Source organism: Hyperolius riggenbachi, chromosome 10 (genome assembly GCF_040937935.1).
Source record: "Hyperolius riggenbachi isolate aHypRig1 chromosome 10, aHypRig1.pri, whole genome shotgun sequence".
Lineage (NCBI taxonomy): Eukaryota > Metazoa > Chordata > Amphibia > Anura > Hyperoliidae > Hyperolius > Hyperolius riggenbachi.
In genome coordinates, this window is record NC_090655.1 from 37,243,356 (window position 1) to 37,265,537 (window position 22,182).

The 22,182-nt window shown below is 41.3% G+C and overlaps 1 protein-coding gene across 1 annotated transcript in view; it reads right to left on the reverse strand.

Annotated features, from left to right (window-relative positions):
• CCNJ (cyclin J) overlaps nt 1–21,746 on the reverse strand; it is a 43,134-nt gene extending 21,388 nt beyond the window's left edge. The window contains exons 1-3 of the mRNA XM_068258493.1: nt 21,573–21,746; nt 19,821–19,930; nt 11,806–12,016 (exon numbers count right to left, since the gene is read on the reverse strand). Of these exons, the coding sequence (XP_068114594.1) occupies nt 11,806–12,016; nt 19,821–19,889 (280 nt within the window). The 5' untranslated portion in view covers nt 19,890–19,930; nt 21,573–21,746. The remainder of the gene's footprint in view (nt 1–11,805; nt 12,017–19,820; nt 19,931–21,572) is intronic.
• Nucleotides 21,747–22,182: the final 436 nt, after the last annotated feature.

The window sequence follows — 22,182 nt, forward strand, 5'->3', positions numbered from 1 at the left end:
TAGAGAAGACATTATGCCGTCCAATCGCCCTCCGCAATTTACTGTGGTTGGAAACGCGGCAAGGAAATAAAATAAAGGACCCAATTATCTCTCATTCTCTAAAAATATGGAACCACATTAAAAAAAGGGGCAACTTGATGTCGCCCCATCTGCCCCTTCTCTCTTTCCTGGGCCACCCGTCCTTCCCCCCGGGTCTATACAATCATTCTGTGTATGAGTGGTGGCAGCAAAACAATCTCACAGTAATCTACAACTTAGTTACGGATTGCACGGTTAAAACATTTGCTTCGTTAAAAGAACATAGACAGATTCCTGACTCTGAATTTTTCAGATACCTACAAATTTCCCACTTCGTACGCAAAGTGTTGAGCCGCCGGTCATCATTACTGACCAGGACATGTTTTGAGCACGTGTGCTTTACAGATCCCACTTCCCCGGGCCTTATTTCACTGATATATAGATGTGTACTCTCCCCAACCCCTCTGCCTAAACCACAATACATTCTGAAGTGGGAACAAGACCTGGCGGAGAATATTGAAGTAGAGGACCTGGACGATATGTGGAAGTTCTCCCCAAAATGTTCTATTAGCGCATCCTTGGTCGAAACACAATATAAAGTTCTCCTACGGTGGTACTTAACGCCGGATCGATTAGCAAAGTTTCAGCCAGGAGCCTCAGGCCTCTGCTTCAGGGGCTGTCGGCAACCAGGCACTTACCTACACATTTGGTGGCAATGCCCAAAGGTACGTAGGTTCTGGATTAGAATATACCAGGTAATCTACTCCATTTTCCAGCAACAAGTCCCTAAGCTACCACAGATAGCCCTGCTCGGCATACGGCCCCCAGGCCTGTCTACTCCTAAATACAAACTACTTCAGCATATACTTCTAGCAGCAAAAAGGGTTATAGCCCGCTCATGGAAAACTCCTTCTCTGGCCTTCGATATCTTTAAATCATATCTGAGCTCCGCTCTATGTTTTGACAGGATGAAGGCCATCCTGGATGACGCCCTCCTTAAATTTGAAGCGGTATGGCAGCCTTACTTCCAGAACTATTCTCACTGGATCCCGCAATACATTACTGAGGTTTAGAATATGGGGAAATTGCTAGTTCCCCCAGCCCCTAGAGACCCCTACTGGTCTCCCTCTCGCGATACAGATGTCAGATCAGCCGTGTCACACTCTTTGTCTCTCCCCCTCTATTTCTTTACTTGCTTTTCTCACCTTTACTCAATACCTTTCCTTTCATCCCTACTCCTTACTCCTACTCTCTACATTACTTATCTTAAACTGCCCCCCCTCCTCCATCCTCCCCAGACCCCGCTTGCGCAACCTGTAGTCCACTAATCGTAGACCCGTCACCTCTGCAGACGGCTCCTAGTAGAAATGTGTTATTGGCAAGATGTGTGGACAGAGTAGGATGCTGGTATTTGTTGCCTCGTTGCTGCCAGCACCCAACGGAAGGCTATGTGTGACTTAGTCGCCTAGGCGACTACCATAATTTCCAGGTTGTACCCCCCCCCCCCTATGTTACTCCCAGGAGATTTGGTTTGTTATGTTCCAACTAGCACGAATGTATGCACCGGCATGTATTTGGATATGATGCAAATCCCCTGTATTATGTTTTCCTTTGTTTTTCACTGCAAAATAATAATAAAACTTTTTGAAAGTTAAAAACAACTAGAATTAAAAACCGGGGGGAGATATACTCACCACCCATCAAACAGACCAAGAATCAATAAGAAATTCAATGTTCAGTCAAAAAATTGACAATTTATTTGTACTCCCAGGTGCTACGCGTTTCACGGGATTAACCCGCTTCCTCAGGCAATCAAACAGGAGAACAAGCTATAAAAAATACAAAAACAGTAACATACATAAATAGAGGACCCCAAGTACTTGTGATGATTCAAATAAAGGAAAGCGCTTCAAGATAAAGTGTAGATACAGTGCAGGCATATACCTTGTGTATATATATATATATATATATATATATATATATATATATATATATATATATATATATATATGTATATATGTATATATGTATATATGTGTATATGTGTATATGTGTATATGTGTATATGTGTATATGTGTGTATGTGTATGTGTATGTGTATGTGTATGTGTATGTGTATGTGTATGTGTATGTGTATGTGTATGTGTATGTGTATGTGTATGTGTATATATATATATATATATATATATATATATATATATATATATACATACATATATATATATACATATATACACATACATCCATACATACACATACATATCTTAACCTTAACCATGATTAATCAATCCTAGTGTCTGTAAACATTGATAGAGACATATGACCCATATATCATAAATAGCGCTATATTCAACGTTATAATTATTCAGGAGAAAATAAATCAGTATCTAATGGTTAAGATGGGGCAGTGATTTGGTTGTAGAAATGTATAAAAATTAAAATAATGTGTTAAGAGGTAAAAAACAGCCAGGTCTGTTATAAACTAACTAGAAGTGGCCGCAGGGGGAATAGTACAGTACAATGTAAAAAAACAATCATCACACGTAGTAGGTGCAGAGTAACATGATCAGAGGACTTACCAATTGGGGGTCTGGAACAAGCTCAGCGCCTCAGTAGAGACCGAGGTGCACTGAGCAATGTAAATAGATTTAGTGAGCGGAGGACGCCGTCTCCGCGTCCTCCTACGTCACCTCCGATGTGCCAGGCGGAAGTGACGTGCGGCGCGCATGCGCTAGGAGGCGTCAGCGCCATCTTGGTTGTGGTGATCTGCTGGCATGATGCGTCCAGCTCAAAAGCGTATTATCATCGGTCAGACACGTCAAAAGAGACGCATATGTATGCAGGGGGAACGCATCTCAGGCGCCTAGACGCCATAAAAACGCAATAGCATGTTGAAATGGACACATGTACTATTACGTGGGGCTGATGTGTGCGCATTAGGTAGGGATCCTAAGAGGTCATAAAAGAGGAAGATTTAGTAACAATAAGGGGGTATAACAATGGATCTTTTTGACAACATGCAAAACAAATCTCAGGAATATGTTTAAAAATCAAGCAAAATAGACATACAAATCGATATAAAATAACGATACATGTATAAAAATCCAACAATAACTACATTGTGGACAAACATCAATAAAAGAGAGGACAAAAATAAAACCTCGTATCACTATTAGTTGTAGTGCCAAAGATGGCGTATGGAGATCAACATAATTTAGATATCGAGATAGATCTTTTTTGTTTTTTCATTCTAAAATGCTTTCTCCAAAACCTCATTCAGACCGTTGGGAACCAGACTTTTTAGGATATTGATCCAATATATCTCCTTCTGGCGCAAGGCTTCAAAGGTGTTCGAAATGTGTGGGGGAATCGCCTCTATAAAAGTGATACGGAATAATAAAGGATTTTTGTCGTGATGTGTGCCAAAATGTCTGGAGACACTGTGGAGTGCAAGGCAATTCAGAATATTTCTCTTGTGCTGGCCGACCCTACTGCGGGCCTCCTGGGTCGTGCGGCCCACATATTGGAGACCGCATGGACAGGAGATGAGATAAATTATGAACCGGGAGTCACAGTTGATATATTGTCTTATAGGGTAAGTGCTAGATGTAATGGCCGAGTGAAAGATGTTAGTGTCATTAACGAACTGACACGCCGTGCAACGGGACTTGTTGCATGGATGGGATCCAGGTCTGGGATTATCTTTGGGCTGTATATTCCTTAGTCTGCTCGGTGCAAGTAAGTTTTTTAGACTTGGGGCTCTCCTATATGTCAGAGATGGTCTGTTGGGTATTGCTACTTTTAAGTAGGGGTCTTGGAGTAAAAGGTCCCACCTGTTTTGTAATATTGATCTAATAGTATTATGTTGAGCACTAAATCTGGTGATAAATCGTGGAAAGGATGAGTCCTGGGTGGTAGCCCTAGGAGGTAAAGAGGGACCAGTTTGAATTGCTTTGCGTCTGGCATCTCTAAGTAGTTTATTGGGGTACTTGCGTTCAATGAATTTATTTGTCAAAACTGTGGATTGTGAATGAAAGTCCTTTTGGTCCGTACAGTTACGAAAAATGCGTTTATATTGGCAATAGGGGGTATTAGCAGTCCAGGGTCTGTGGTGATGACTATTGAAGTGGATATAATTATTAGCATCCACTTTTTAAAAAAAAGTTTTTGTTTTAATTTTGTTTCCATCAATGTATAAGGATAGGTCTAGGAACTCTATGGTATTATTATGGTGTTGGGCTGTGAATTGGAGGCCAGCTATATTATTATTTAAGTAGTGGACAAACTGTGTAATGCTGTTGGAATCGCCCTGCCAAATGAAAATTAAATCGTCAATATATCTCTTATAAAATATGATATTATTACGAAAGGGGTGTTGAGGGTGAAATTTGAGGTGTTCCAGGAGGCCCATGGACAAGTTTGCAAACGAGGGTGCAAACGAGCTGCCCATGGCCGTCCCGGTCAGCTGATGGTAATATTTATTTTCAAAACTAAAGGAGTTGTGCGTTAGAATGAATTCAGCACATTGGGTAATGAAACTTTTCTGAGCTGTGGGCATGAGAGGGTTACTGTTTAGAAAAAAATCGATAGCCGTAAGTCCAAATTCATGGGGAATATTAGTGTATAAAGATGTTACGTCGCAGGTGAGCCAGTGGTAATTGTCTTGCCAGACAATATCCTTTATTAACTGTATAAGGTGCTGGGAGTCCTTAAGGTAAGATGGAAGTGCCCGTACGTGAGGCTGGAGGTGGTGATCAACAAAGACAGATAGATTACTTGTAGTGGAGTCGATACCTGATATAATCGGTCGGCCCGGTGGTTTACTGAGTGTTTTATGTATCTTGGGAAGGTAATAAAAGAAGGGGGTTCTGGGGTGCTGATTAATTAGGAAAGTTCTTTCATTTTTAGTGAGGATGCCTTTGAGAAAATTGTCATTTATAAAGGATTTCAATGTCTTGTTGTGTTCTTCTGTCGGGTCATGATCAAGGATGGTGTAATGTTGGGGGTTATCTAGTAGGCGGGAAGCCTCTTCCAGATAATCCACCCGATTTAAAAGAACGATGCCCCCGCCCTTATCCGCAGGTTTGATCACAATATCATACGTTGTTTTGAGTCTTTGGAGTGCAGATTGTTCAGCCTGTGTGAGGTTAGAGGGGGAGGGATCCTGTAAATTAATTTTTAGAAGGTCTTCTAGAACCAGGTCGTGGAAAGATTGTAACAAATGGCCCTTAGATGCTGTGGGGTAAAACCTAGAGCGTCCCTTTAACTGAGTGGTAATATACTTCTCAGTGGAGACCTCACCTGGGTTTACTGTAACCAGTGGTATTGAGGGATTGTCCGTAATAATCAGACTATTGTTAGGATTAGTGGATGATTCCTTATGTTTTTTTATAGCAAAATGACGTCTTAACGTGAGCTTGCGTATATAGGCATTTAGATCAGTGTATAATTCACTTAGATTCGATGTATTTGTGGGGCAAAATGATAGACCTTTCTCTAATAACTTTGTTTCGTGGGCAGATAGTAGGTGATCAGATAGGTTAAAAATACTTCTTAGTGTGTTGAGATTCGAGGAGACACTAGAGCATCCTTTTTTATGTGTTTTGCCTTTGCCCCGACTACCTCTTTTCCGGGGTCTGGGTGCGACCGCTTCATGTTGTGTCTGGGGTTCAAAAGAACTCGATTGTTGGTGGGGCTCGGTAAGGGGAGAACCAAGGTATTTTGGGATAGGGAGGCTGGTAGATCTAAAAAACATGCTGTGGTAAGAGTGTTATCCAGATTTTCCGTAATATCAGGTGTATCATTCAGAACTGTCTGGTCTGTAGAGCGGTCTGAATTCTGCGTTGATGTATCATATACACTTAATTGGGAGATGCTGATATTATCTGTGGTGGTGTTATAGGCGTGATCGACCTGTGCGGATAACTCTGGGCCAGGTGTAGGTCGAATACTTAGTGTGGCCGGTGGTGGTCCCTTAAGAAATTTGTAGAGTGGTTTTAGATTGCTAGATTTGGGGATATTTTTATTATTTTTAATTTTGATGTTAGGTAGTATACCCTTCTTGGATTTAGTTTTGAAAATGGGGTCTTTCTTGGTTTTGAGTGTAGAAGTTGTTTTTATAACTGGTGTTATTGAAGGGGCCGCAGGAGGGTCGGCCAGACCCGTCTCCAATGTGGAGGAAGAGGTTACAACTGGTCCAGGGCAAAGCGTCTTTACCGGAGTGGTAGCATGTGCAAAAGTGAATTTTGGTGGAACATAAGCTGGGGGAGGTGGTAATGGCGTGACGGGTGCTGTGATCGGTGGTGGGAAAGTGGGCGGTGGCAGAGGGCAGGGAGGTGGATAGGAGGGAAAGATACGAGGTGGTGGAGGGGGAATAGTGATGTTCATTAGCGGCTGCAGTGGGTGACGTGGAGGCCGACCCAGGAGGCCCGCAGTAGGGTCGGCCAGCACAAGAGAAATATTCTGAATTGCCTTGCACTCCACAGTGTCTCCAGACATTTTGGCACACATCACGACAAAAATCCTTTATTATTCCGTATCACTTTTATAGAGGCGATTCCCCCACACATTTCGAACACCTTTGAAGCCTTGCGCCAGAAGGAGATATATTGGATCAATATCCTAAAAAGTCTGGTTCCCAACGGTCTGAATGAGGTTTTGGAGAAAGCATTTTAGAATGAAAAAACAAAAAAGATCTATCTCGATATCTAAATTATGTTGATCTCCATACGCCATCATTGGCACTACAACTAATAGTGATACGAGGTTTTATTTTTGTCCTCTCTTTTATTGATGTTTGTCCACAATGTAGTTATTGTTGGATTTTTATACATGTATCGTTATTTTATATCGATTTGTATGTCTATTTTGCTTGATTTTTAAACATATTACTGAGGGCTCGTTTCCACTAGTGCGGCGTGCGTCTCGTAGACGCACGCCGGCACTGAGCGGGTGGGCGGGATCGCAGGCGATTCCCATCAGCCGTGCCATGCACGGCTATGGGAATCGCAGCCTCCGCCGCGAATTCTGTGGGGGTTTCCGGCCGAATCGCTACTGCAAGCGATTCGGCCGGCGGCGCCGTTGTCCCCTATGGCAGAGTTTCCCCGCGCGATTTGCCTGCGGGGAAACTCTGCGGATTCGCGGCCGTTTCCGCGAGAGTGGAAACGGGCCCTGAGATTTGTTTTGCATGTTGTCAAAAAGATCCATTGTTATATCCCCTTATTGTTACTAAATCTTCCTCTTTTATGACCTCTTAGGATCCCTACCTAATGCGCACACATCAGCCCCACGTAATAGTACATGTGTCCATTTCAACATGCTATTGCGTTTTTATGGCGTCTAGGCGCCTGAGATGCGTTCCCCCTGCATACATATGCGTCTCTTTTGACGCGTCTGACCGATGATAATACGCTTTTGAGCTGGACGCATCATGCCAGCAGATCACCACAACCAAGATGGCGCTGACGCCTCCTAGCGCATGCGCGCCGCACGTCACTTCCGCCTGGCACATCGGAGGTGACGTAGGAGGACGCGGAGACGGCGTCCTCCGCTCACTAAATCTATTTACATTGCTCAGTGCACCTCGGTCTCTACTGAGGCGCTGAGCTTGTTCCAGACCCCCAATTGGTAAGTCCTCTGATCATGTTACTCTGCACCTACTACGTGTGATGATTGTTTTTTTACATTGTACTGTACTATTTCCCCTGCGGCCACTTCTAGTTAGTTTATAACAGACCTGGCTGTTTTTTACCTCTTAACACATTATTTTAATTTGTATACATTTCTACAACCAAATCACTGCCCTATCTTAACCATTAGATACTGATTTATTTTCTCCTGAATAATTATAACGTTGAATATAGCGCTATTTATGATATATGGGTCATATGTCTCTATCAATGTTTACAGACACTAGGATTGATTAATCATGGTTAAGGTATGTATGTATGTATGTATGTATGTATGTATGTATGTATGTATGTATGTATGTATGTATGTATGTATGTATGTATGTATGTATGTATGTATGTATGTATGTATGTATGTATGTATGTATGTATGTATGTATGTATGTATGTATGTATGTATGTATGTATGTATGTATGTATGTATGTATGTATGTATGTATGTATATATATATATATATATATATATATATATATATATATATATATATACACACACACACAAGGTATATGCCTGCACTGTATCTACACTTTATCTTGAAGCGCTTTCCTTTATTTAAATCATCACAAGTACTTGGGGTCCTCTATTTATGTATGTTACGGTTTTGTATTTTTTATAGCTTGTTCTCCTGTTTGATTGCCTGAGGAAGCGGGTTAATCCCGTGAAACGCGTAGCACCTGGGAGTACAAATAAATTGTCAATTTTTTGACTGAACATTGAATTTCTTATTGATTCTTGGTCTGTTTGATGGGTGGTGAGTATATCTCCCCCCGGTTTTTAATTCTAGTTGTTTTTATTCTTTTTGGCGCCTCTGGATTTTTTCCTTATATCAAACGCAACGTACTACTGTGAAAGTAGCCTACAAGTCGCAACGCAAATTACAACGCAGCGCTCCAAAAAAGTCGCAACGCAACTTAATGCCCTGTTACGGTGGCATACAGTAGAGCATACAGGCAACAAAAAGTATGTTTACATACTGAGCATGTGCAAACAGTCCAAAGCAGCTAACAACATGTATAACGCACAGCATGCAGCACTCTCTAATAACGCTACACGTTACACACAAACGCAACATGTGCCCTGTGGATGTCGCACAGACTTAGTATTGCTGTGCGTTTAGTGAATCAAGCCACTAGTGTGAACGAGCCCTGAGGACTTCAGATATAAACGGATCGCTCTTCCCTCCACAATTCTTTTCGGTTCCAAGCCTCTGTGGAAAGCACCTCAAAAGCAGTACTGTTTATTCTGTCAGCAGAAAACATGCCTTCTGTTTTTTAATTGTTCATAGACTGAGCCATGTATACATATTAAAATCTCTGCCACTCTGAAAGGCTTACTACATGTAATTCTAATTTTTTGTTATTCCAATTAAAAAAAACAAAAACAAAAACAAAACGCATGCAGTACTTTTTTTTTTAATTGGAATCACAAAGCGGAGCCTATAAAAAAAGAAAAAAAAAAACACACAAAAAAACCAACAACTGAATTGCATGTAGTGTGCAAGAGGCCAAATACTCATTCCTGAATGTTTCAGGTGACAATTTGTCCCTTATTGTGGTATATCCGCACTGCTCTTCATTATATATCAAAAAAATAGCATCGGCATGTAACAGAAAAAAAAAAAAAAAGTTAAAGAAAACCATATACAAAACAACTGTCATACAAGCAGTAAAACAGCCTGGGACAAGATCACACTGTTAATCAAGAAACACCAAATAACCACAGAGCTCAATTCACTGTTTCTCCTAGGTGATATTTTCCCACCTCATCAATAAAATGCCTTCTAAGCCACCAGCCAGCAAGAAAATACTCAGAATAATCTTGTCAGTACTTTTCACCTACTTTTTGGTACTTTAAAATAACTTGTTATCATTCTGCAAATATAAAAACAGAAAAAAAAAAAATCATCTCCAAGGAGAAAACTTAAAGGGAAAAAATTGAATTGGATTGCACCCGTATTCTTTTAAATTACATTTAAAGCGGATCAGAGATGAAAAAAGTAACTATAACAAGTAACTTGTCTATATATCTTATCTAAAGTTAAGATAGTTTAAACCTCATTTTAGGATTATTTATTCCTGTGATACAATGAGGGCAGCCATGTTCTGTTTGTCACATTGTCACAGGCTGATGGCTGGAGATGCTGTCAGCTTGTCTGTGTGTAAATTCACTCTCCTCTCCTCCTCCCTTCTCCCCTCTGCCTTTGAAATCAATGGCTAGTAACCTCCTCCTCCTGCCCAGACTGAGCTCCCATAAGCCCTTGCTACAGTACCAAGGTACAAAAGGAGCTGTGGGGCGAGGCTTGTTTCGTTTATAGGGAATTAGAGTATTAAAGCAAAAACAAAAAAAGTATTTGGCTTGAGGAATGCCCTATAAACCATATGAAAGGAACACAATTATGCAATGAGTTTATCTCGGATCCTCTTTAAATGCATTGGAAAATAAGCAGAGACAAATTATTGATGTACTCCATAAATACAGCAGAGTAGTTAAAGCAATACAATTCAGACATTCCATCTATAAAAGAATGGAAAGAAGCAGTATATTTATATTTAAAAAAAAAAAAAAAAAAAATCAACTTTAAAGAGGCACTGTAGTGACATTTTGTAGTAAATTATTCAGGATACCCAAAAAGTTTATGTTCAGCATCAGTAACACTTCCTACATACATCTATATATTTCTGTATGTAACCCAGCGCAGGCATAGGTCATCTGCGGGAGGCCATTGGAAGCACCAGGTAAGTTATTCTCTCCCCCCCCCTCACATTCCTTTAGGCCGCTTTCACAGTGCGTCGGTAAAGTCGCACGAAGAAAAAAAAAATGGAATATCGCAGGCTAACGCACAGCAATACAAAATATGTGCCACATTCACAGTGCTCACGTTGTGTTGTGTTGTGTGTAACGTGTAGCAACATTTAGAGAGTGCTGCATGCTGTGCGTTATGTGTGTGTTATTAGCTACGTTGGACTGCTTGCACATGGTCAGTAAGGTTTTAGATTTAAAAAAAAAAACGCAGGTCAATATAACGTCCAACTTCAAAACTAACATGTGTTGCGTTATGGGCACGTTGTGCGACATTAACGTCGCATCAAACGCAATGGTCACCATTCTGTGTTTCATTGCCTTGACAAAGGGGACCCTGCGCGGCCCCGAAACGAATCGTTGGTTGATGGAATGGCTTGTGTCACGATGTTTTGATTAAACCTTGAACTTGGTTCACAAGAAGTGTGCGGATTTCCTGGATTTTGCTATTTGACATTTTGAATCCTGCACCTCATTGGTAGGTGTGCAGTTCCCCCATGGATCTTGTGTTATCTAATAATAATGATAATAATTTTATAATAAATCCTTGCTTTGTATAGCACTTTTCTCCTGTCGGACGCAAAGCGCTTGTGAGGCAGCCACTAGAGCGCACTCAGACAGTAGCAGTGTTAGGGAGTCTTGGCCAAGAACGCCTTACTGAATAGGTGCTGACTTACTGAACAGGAAGAGCCGAGGTCTCTCCAACTTTTTTAAAGCGGATCCAAGATGAAAAACTAACAAGTAACTTGTGTATACATCTTATCTAAAGTTTAGATAGTTTACACAGCAAATCTAGCTGCAAACAGCTTTAATAGAAAATGGTTATTTCTTCCTGTGATACGACAGCAGCCATGTTGTTTGTAAACATTACACAGAGGCAGGCTTATCTGTATCTTGAGCACTAAGCCTGTGAAAAAAACCTAATCCCCCCCTCCTCCCCTCTGCCTCTGAAATCAATGGCTAGTAACACCTCCTCTTCCTCCTCCTGCCCAGACTGAGCTCCCATGAGCCCTTGCTACTGCCAAGGCTCTCTGAAAACCTGTGGGCATGGCCTGTTTTGTTTATAGGGTATTGGAGTATTAAAACAAAAAAGTATTTGGCTTCAGGAATGCCCTATAAACAATAGGAAAGGAACATAATTATGCAAGGAGTAAAAGTTCACCTCAGATCCAATTTAAATCGTAGTCATTTGTGAAGTTGTTTATAGTAAAAGTCTTGTATGTGGCTCAAGCTGCAGGGCAAAAAGAGTTGAGGGACCCCCCCCCAAAAAAAACAAAAAAAACTAACTAAAAAACTCACTTGCTAAAAGCAGACAGGATAACGCCACGATGTGGAGTTGCTGGATAGAGATGTCGTATCTGTCCATGAAGAGGTCCAGCAGGTAGACAGCGAGGTGGCGAGCGGTGGGGCACAGCTTGAAGCGATTGCTGACAATAGCGATCAGGTCTGCAAAGTAGCGTCTGAGGTTCAGCTGGGGAGACTGGCCTTTGTAGGAGGGAAGTTTGGTTTCCTAAATAAAACAGACAGCACAATGGTCATTTGAGCCAGCTGCCCATTGCCCCGATCACATTAGCCTGTCACATAGATCTTACTACAGTTTCCAATGGTATGTAACACAACATTAATATCTGCAGCCATGTGCTTCCACTGGCCTTCGCTTCTCATTAACCCCTTAATGTTTACAAATTGGCATAGAATCAAAGCACTAAGGTCCCTATAACAGATACTCCTTCAGTGTACTTTTACTAGAATAAAATCGCAAAAGACACTAAGGGCCTTTTTCCACTAGCCTGCGATTTGCGATTTGATTCTGATCGCAAATCACAAGGTACATTAAACTAATGGAAACTGCAGCAGCAATTTCCATTAGTGCGATCCGATTGCGATTTTGGTTAAAGCGCAATCGTCGTTCTGCCGCGTTTTGTATGCGATTGAGCTTTACTATAATGAGTATAGTAGCTCAATCACAAATCGCATTTCACACTGGAAAAGATCCCTTAGGCTGTAAACACATGAGCGCTTTCTGAGAGCTTTTCTGACCAGTGTTTAAACGTTTTTAAAAACGCTCCCATTGACGCATTAAAATCTCTGTAAAATTGCAGCAATCGCAATTTTTCGTGAAATTGCAAACAGCAACTTTAGCCGCAATTTTAATGCAAGTTAATGGGAGCGTTTTTTAAAAGCCATCAGCGCTCAAAGCCTAAGGATTTTTACATTACAAACAAACAAACAAAAAAAAAAAAGTGGGCAAATTGCTGGACACCATCTTTTATTAAATTTGCATTTATATACAGGAAACACAAATAACTTACTAGATTACTTATTCAGCATCCCAATTAAAATAAACACACACACACACACACTTAAGGTGCGTACAGATGCACTACTAAAGAGGACGGGTCTGTCAGACCCTCTCGCTGGGCGGTCGTTCTCCCGACAGTAGTGCGTGTGTACAGTCTGTCTGCAGACTGATACCGCCCAGCGGGAGGGTCTGACGGACCCGTCGTTATCTTTAGTAGTGCGTATGTACGCACCTTAACTGCTGTTGAGACAATGAGACAACTATGCTATTTGCGCCTTATTTTCATCCCTTCATCACCCATATCAGGCATTCAGGAATGGAACCCTGCCAGTACAATCACCTGACCCCAGCCCACCTCCTACCTCTGCTAGTGAGAGATTTACTCTTTGTGACCAGCACTGCCACTAGAGTAGAGTCTTGTAATGGTAAGAATCTGCCGTAGCGCTGGAAGAATACCTGGGTGGAGTGGCTGTGTACTCAGTAGTGGGAGATGATTCCTAGCTAGGTAACTCACTTCTTTATTGAGGGCTAAAACCCACTAGCAGCCTTTTCTAAGCACTAGTAATTTGAAAAAGCTCTTGTTAATGCAATGCTATGGGGGATCTTTATAAAATCACATTGCAAAAGTGGGATCACACCCATAGCATTACATTAGCAAAAGCTTCTCAAATCACAAAGAGCTCCTAGTGGGTCCTGGGCTTTTAATTACGGACCACTGACATAAGAGAGATATGGAGGCAGCCAATCATTTTCAACAATGCACAGTGCCTGGCTTTCCTGCTGATCCTCTGATACTTTTAGTCATAGGCCCTGAACAAGCACGCAGATCAGATGTTTGACTGCCGCATGCTTGTTTCAGGTGTATGATTCAGACACTACTGATGCATGAATATATATATATATATATATATATATATATATATATATATATATATATATATATATATATATATATATATATATATATATATATATATATATATATATATATATATATATATATATATATATATATATATATATATATATATATATATCATGCGGCAGTCAAACATCTGATCTGCGTGCTTGTTCAGGGCCTATGACTAAAAGTATCAGAGGAGATAGATAGATATTTTTTTTTTAATAATCCCAGATACATTTGATTTGCCTTAAGATGGCCACACACGATACAATAAAATGATCCGATTTTATGGCAATTCGATAAAAACGATAGGATCTCCTGAAAAAAAAAAAAAAAAAAAAAAAAAAAAAAAAAAAAAAAAAAAAAAAAAAAAATCGAAAGTTTTTTTTTTTTTCATTCGACAGAAAAATCCGATCAGATTTCCCATTTTTTTTATTTTTATTGATCCGGAATGCCAGATATTTTTCTTCAATTTCTCTAAAGATTGTATGGTGTGTGTAAAGGTGCCCATACACTCGTCAGATTGGCAGCAGATAGATAAGAAATGCATCTGATGATCTATCTGATGCGTTTTTAGAACATTTTTTACCAGGATAGAATTCCAATAGATTTCAGTTTGAAATCTATTGAAATTCGATCTGATGGCATTTTTTTGCCATCAGATTTCCATTAAGGCCAATGCAAACTGATCAGCAATCTCATCAGATCGACCTAAATTTTCCACCCTGCAAGTTCGATGGAAATCCATCAAAATCGGCCGTCGATCGGTCGATTGGCCAACCGATTTGCAATCGATCTATCGATCGATCGGTCGGCCAGAAAATCGGCTGAGTGTATGGGCTGCTTTAGATTGTCAATTTATTAATATACAAATCCAAGCAATTTTCTCAGAGTTTCCAATCATTTTTATCATAATTGGGGGAAAAAAATTAACATAGGTTTCTGGTACATTGGCCATATTTTTGAAATGTCAGAATAATTGATTGCAATTCTTAAATTGAACAGATATTTAAAAGAAAGTGTATGGTGTGTGGCCACCTTTAGGCAGAGGTTTAAATATCTGGAAAGTTGTCCATAAACTTTAAAACAAATATCCCCTTGTTTCAAACTTGTACATGGCAGAAGCACTGATTGAATTGGACAGATTCAGGCAAAGCTGCTGCACAGAAACAGCAATTCATTACATTAATTAAGGTTAGTAACTATGGAAACCTAATCCACTCAACTGAGTGGCAGATCCCGGGAAGAGGAGGGTGCTATACAAAATAATACTTTAATTCTGATTCCATGTAAATAAGCGTTTACGAAAAACATAGAAATGCATTGCCACAACTTTGAATTTCTGTACAATGAGTTACTGCACGTTATTTATGTTACCTTGTAAGGGGACACTTGTGGCAACAAAAGAGGCCACTGGCAACTGCAGGCCAGTTTGCTGTTTTAAGAGGCGACCCCTCCGCCTGCTGTTGAATAACAAAAGGGATTTAAAGCGTGAAAATCTATTTGGAGGCAGCACCCCAGAGCCTGCTCAGAAAGTATTTCCAAACACACATGCCCTAAAGGAAACTGCAGGCTCCCTGCTACTTAACACTGGAGTGTGAAGGGAGGTATTGGGAAATAACCAGCTGGCCACAACTCAGGCACAGCCAGAGGACTACAGGACAATACAACCCCCCTCAGCTACATCACAGACACAAGCCATTCACATCACCTCTGCCCCCCACCCTGGCATCACTACAGCCACTATCAACAAGCCGCAACAGCCTTTTACAAAGCCACTCATTTCAACAACACTCAAACTTTATTTAAAGTGGACATAAATTTAGCAGTAAAACCATATATAGTACAACACAGCTTTCACCAACACTGCTCCAATTCGCTTAATCAAAGTTATCTTGGATGTTTTTAATTTAAAAATCGCAAAGGAAAAATAAACCAGCATTTTATCTACACAGCAAGCCACTGAATGCAAATTCAGCTCTCCCGAAAGTAATTTGAAAACATAACACTTGCATCTTGCTGAACAAGCACTCCTGGTAACAAGTGAATGCTGAAAGTACACCTGTGACTGATACTAACCTCCTGAGGATCTGGCTGGCTGAGCAGGATGAGGGAAGTCTCATTAGCATACAGAGGCTTCCACCATTCTGCACAACCAAGCCCGATCCAGTGCTGGCACCCCCCGAACTGCAAACAATACCACCACTTGCCAACCTGTGCAGATGCCTAAAGGGGCCCATACACTGGTCGATTTCAGCCGATTCAACTGCTCTGTTGGAATTGGGTAGAAACCGATGCAGCAAATTGCATTATCGGCTGATCGATCGATTTGCTCAATCGGTTCGGATGGAAAATCTAGGTCGATCGGGTGCTGGCAGCTGATCGATGGCTCATAGACAAAGGCAAACACTTATATAGCGCTTTTCTCCTGTCGGACTCAAAAGCGCAAGAGCTGCAGCCACTAGGACGCGCTCTATAGGCAGTAGCAGTGTTAGGGATACTTGCCTAAGGTCTCCTCCTGAATAGGTGCTGGCTTACTGAACAGACAGAGCCGAGATTCCAACCCTGGTCTCCTGCGTCAGAGGCAGAGCCCTAAACCATTACACTATCCAGCCACCACATAGAGTTGCATTAGATCAAATGGTGCAATAATGCATTTCGATCGATTTTCAATAGATTTCATGCTGAAAGCTATTGGACATCTGTTCCTAGCGTGTGGCACACATCAGATAGATTCCTGTCAGATTCGACCTGACAGGAATCTATTCGAAGGCAGAATCTGCTGCAAATCTATAAGTGTATGGCCACCTTTAGCGGCTTTCCACTCTGGCGGAAATAGCCGATCCGCTCTACTACGCAGGTGGCTGGTGGAAAGCCGCTAGTGAACTGAAGGTGGTGTAAAAGTTTGTTGCCTAGGTAGAGAGAAGCCTTTGGATAATCCAGTAGCATCCTGTGTCCTCCTTGATAGCACCATTGACACACACAGACCCTATGAACATATCCAACAAGAGCTTGTCAGATATGTTCTCAATTTTCTCCCCGGCATGTACCTGTGCAAGATCGGCAAGCCTGCACAGTAAACAAAGTCAGTCATGCACTAGCGGCTCTTATGTTACTACAGGTGTGGCCATACAAGCGCAGCATGGCCACCTTTGTGCAGGAGGGGGGGGGGGGGGGGGAGTGAACTACAAGAGTGTCCCTGTCAGAGGCTGTGGCGTCAAGGAGGATAGGAGTAGGGATGGTCAATGAAATGCAAATATTTTTTTAGTTGATGCAGTATTATGCAAATTTTGTATGGAGCATCTTATTGTCCGAAAAATACGATAAAAATGGATCAATTTCCAATTTCAAGTTTATAATGTTTTTCATCTTTCTGTGCTGCATAAAGATCTGCAATACAGGCTTTAAATTCTCCTTTAGTGCCGCAACATTATTGCGATGACAGATTAATATAGAGACAGCATATTCTGCAACCTTTACTATTGCTGTAACATAACCGACAAACTCCCGTTGGATATGTTCATAGGGTCTGTGTGTGGCAAAGGTGCAATAAAGGAGGACACTGGAAGCTACTGGACTATCCAAAGGCTTCTCTCTACCTAGGTAACTATCTTTTACAGCACCTCGGGTTCACTATAAATTAAACATAGGGCACAATACAAATAACATGCTGTCATAGTGACCACAACAAAGAGGATCATAGCAGAAATGGCAAGGTCACTAGCTCTGGACGAATGCCTGTCTGTAGAAAACTCTGCCCTGAAGTGTTGTCCAAGGGGTTGAATAGTGATCCCTGCAGTGACAGCAATTGTGTGCAGAAAAAGACCTTAAAGCAGATCTGAGATGAAAAACTATCTATAACAAGTAACTTGTCTATATATCTTATTTAAAGTTTAGATAGTTTACACAGCAAATCTAGCTACAGACAGCTTCAATAGAATATGATTATTTCTTCCTGTGATACAATGACAGCAGCCATGTTGTTTGTAAACATTACACAGAGGCAGGCTTATCTGCATCTTCTGTGAAAAAAAAAAACCTAATCCCCCTCCTCCCCCTCTGCCTCTAAAATCTCTGGCTAATAATACCTCCCCACCTCCTGCCCAGACTGAGCTCCCATGAGCCCTTGCTACTGCCAAGGCTCTCTGAAAACCTGTGGGCGTGGTTTATTTAGTTTATAGGGAATTAAGAGTACTAAAACAAAAACGTAAAAGTATTTGGCTTGAGGAATGCCCTATAAACTATAGGAAAGGAACACAATTATGCAATAAGTAAAAGTTCATCTTGGATCCACTTTAACAGTGTGGAGCGCTGGCAAGTAGTAAAACAGGTATAAAAAAAAAAAAAAAAAAAAAAAAAAGATAAAAACAAATTATGACTAAAAGACACTGGTGTATGGCCAGCTGAGGTTATATGTTCCAACTAAAACACACTCATCAAGGGAACCTAAAAACAACATTTGCACAACAGTGAGCTAGAGTGTGGGATGGAGAAAGTGACCCACCAGTAAGCAGGTAGATATAGAGCAGTCTGGGCATGTCCTTTACCTCAATAGAGCTGAATAAACTGCTCAGCAAGAGTTTTTCTATTTTCGCTCTGTTGCTGATCAGTTGCTTCCCCATATACCCCCCTCCCCCAAGTGGATTTCCATTTCTTCACTAGTGTGAAAAAAAAAAAAAAAAAAGGTTCAGTTTTCTCATGACCCCCAATGCAGCGCTGCAGCTTCCGTTCCGCTGGGCTCAGGGGTCTGGTAAAATTGCTGCAGATGTAAACTTGAGGTCCGTTCCGCAGATCATGTTGAATGGATCTGTTCGAACAGACGGATGTGACCAGATCCATGGGTTAACATTGGATCCATTCACATCCGTCCCCTTCCGATCCAGGAACGGACTTTTTTTTATTATTTATTATTATGATGATGATGATGGATGTAAAAAAACGCATACATGGTTGAGCATTTTTGAAAATGCACAACTTGCTGCATAATTTTCAAAAACGCATGTAAAATGCACATAATGTATCCCAATAGAGATGCAGACGAATGCATTTTTTTAAAAAATATGACAGTGTATTTTACTCCATTGATTAGGGGAAATTAAAAAAAAAACAAAAAAAAAACACATGAAAAACGTAAACAAAAACCGCACAGTGCAGAAAACGCATGGTTTTCTGCACTGCCTAGTGTGCTCCCAGCCTCACAAATTCAAGTGATGATCGTCCTATGGGGCTATCAGGGCTGGAACCCACAGGAGCGCTTTTGGCAGCACTGCGATACGCTAGCAGTTTGCCAAAACGCTGGGCTAATGTTAATGGATGGGGCAACTTCCACAGGAGCGTTTGTGTTTCCCAGAAACGCAAATGCAGGACCTCCAGCATTTTGGGAGCGTTAGCGCTTCAATGTAAAGTATTGAACCGCTAGCGGAAATGCTCAGCAAAACCTAAACTGAGCGGTTTTGCTAGCGTTTTGCGGTTCAGCACACTGTAACAAAATGAAAAATAATTCACAGGACCAATCAGGATCAAAACGCAAATCGCTATGCACCCGCTGGGAAAAAAAATACAATGTTGCAAAACACGACCAAAAACGCGCATGAATCCGCTTGCAAACCGCTCAGACAAAACGCTAGCGGTTGCGTTTTGCGTTTGCTGATTTCAGTGGGTTCCAGGCATCACACTGATTGTGTTGTGGCAGATACCAAAACTGTTACACACTGACTGCAGTAAGTCAACAATGATAACCCATGCAAGTATGTATGCCTCACTCTATGGTCGCACCCCACAGTTACAGTGTAGTGTGACCTTTGGGAAACAATGAAGTGCAATGTATTAAAAGTATGGAAGGGGCCTATGAGTGGTGCCCAATTGAATTCACTGCATCCCTCTGACCAGTTTTTTCTTCATATTATAGGCGAAAACTGGTGTCAAGTAAGAGGAGAGAGGACACTCAAACAGTAAACGGAGGATGTTAAATTTCAGAGCAATGACAACAACTTATAATAAGCTACTGGATTTCAGCCAGGCCACCTGGCTTTCTCTCCGTGACCAGATGCATTGTTTTTAAATGTAAAAACAAATCCTAAACCATGAATCAGTACTGAGGATACTTACTCTATAGCGGAGAGTCTGGTGGATATCTGAAGCAATCTGACTCTTCCACCAAGACCCTTCCAGCTCCATGGCTGGGGATGTGACGAAGGCGCAATGCTGAGAATTGAAGCCTGTAAGACAAGAGATCAGGAAAGGTTGGTATCCTCCTACTAAACTGCTTTGCTGAGAAATAATCAGAGCCTTCACATCATCTCTCTTTCTTTCTTTTGCAACAATTAATGGCACGCATCACTTCTGCACAAAGGTTATATGAGGTGACAGATAACCACTGTGTATAGCAACTTTACCCTCCTGCCAGTCACTGGACAAAGTACAGTGTGAGAGCTCTAGCTACGTAATCAGTGCAGGAAGTCTAGAGAATACAGCAGATTTGTTCTGACAGTCATCTTTGGAAATTCATACCTTACCTGTCTCAAACTGCAACGTGTGGGGTTTAGAGTGTGGACCCACAACTTACTCTGCAAACTTTACATACAATGAGCCTATAAATACCAGGCACTGCTAGCAGATATATACACACAAATCCCCTTGTCTTATTTGCAATTAAAATCCCACCAAGGAGGTTTAAACCTCTCCTCCCTCATAAACAATTCCACAATCCTCACACCAGCAAATCTCATTAACATCTTAATGAAAGGCATTGCTGGTCACTTACATATTTATCTGAAAAGGTCAACAGCACATAAAAAAGAGAAATAATCCATGGAAAATACTTTAGCTACAAAATTACACATTCTAACATGTAGGGCAGGGAAAGCACCGAAAAAAATTGAGAAAAGATAAGGATATCTTATCTTCACTACAATTTACAAATATAATATATGGATATACTCTAGAAGGCGCTACGGAAGATGTCAGCGCTATATTAATACAAAATAACCATTTTTCTTATGCCGGTAAAATTACTAATCAGGAAAAAAAAAAATTTGCGATTATGTATATATCTTATTAATGATTTATAAAGCAGCAACATACTCCGTGGGGTGGGTGCGTGCAAAATTATATATATATCTCAAATGTCTTGTACAGACACAAACATACATAACACCTTGTGATCTGGCTATAGCATAATGAGAAGTGGTGATAACTTGTTGTATAATGTCAGCTGATATACATATGTCCAAATCATAACCAGGAGCATCTTCACTTCTTCTACATATGTCCTTGCTTAACAAACTAAGCATTGCATCCTGTTTTTTTCCCCTTGGATACAGCTTTAAATAAAATGGGCTTATTATTATTATTATGTATTTATATAGCGCCAACATATTACGCTGGCTTAAAGGATTACTTTAATTTAACACCAATATATTCCTGTTTTTATATTAAAAATGTTTGTTTAAATAACATGATATACCAGAAATTATAAATATATATATATATATATATATATATATATATATATATATATATATATATATACACACACACACTTTTTATTTTAATTATAAGCAATGCATAAAATGAAAGTGGCTGATCATCAGTGGTCTATGCATTTAGGTCATAGTAAAAAGAATAAAATGAATATTAAAGTTGCACAGAGGGAGCAGAGTTGCTGCTACAATGCAATGATGTGCAGACACAGATGGTGCAAGGTCTCCCCTTGCATGCCACCCTGCAGGCTATACAATAGTGATCAGCGCAGGACAGCTGGGATAGGCATATATAGGGCCGACAAAGCCCCCCGCACTCCCCCCCTCTCCCAGCAGAAGTAACCCGAAAAGTCCTCGGTCTCCCCATCCTCACACCGACCTGATGCGCGCTAAGCTTCGGGCCGTCACGGCTCACAGCACATCTCGCCTAGCCGGTAACCGCCAGCCCCGATCTGCCCCGGCCATCAATCGCTCGCACTCTGCACATCCATTGTTAAAAGGCCGAGCACCAGTGGCTGTATACAAAGCCAGCTCGCGGACACATGCCGCTGGAGAGCTCCACCAATGGCTGAGCAGCTTTCTGCCGAGGCTTCCCTTCCCCTCCAATCACAGCAGCGTTCTCGCAGCCCGGGGACCAGCAATGAAACGCGCTGCCGCACCTCGGGGAATTTTGACTCCTGCAGGCTACCGTAGTCAAATCGTGCTAGGGGACGCTGGCTACGTAACGTCACTGCAAGAACTGGAGATGTGAAACGGGATATGGGCGGAGAGAAGCCAGCGGAGGGGCGGAGTTTGGTCCCAGTTACCGCCCCAGGCAGGCAATGTGCGGGGCAGGGGGTGGGGTTTGCTTCAATGAAAGGCTGGCTGGAATAGATACTCTGCAGGTCACTTCGGGACAATTCAGTCATAAAGTGTCACGGCTGCACATCTCCCATTATAACCAGCAAGCTTTTTATTTTAATTTTAGTATGATGGTGTCCCAAATTTAC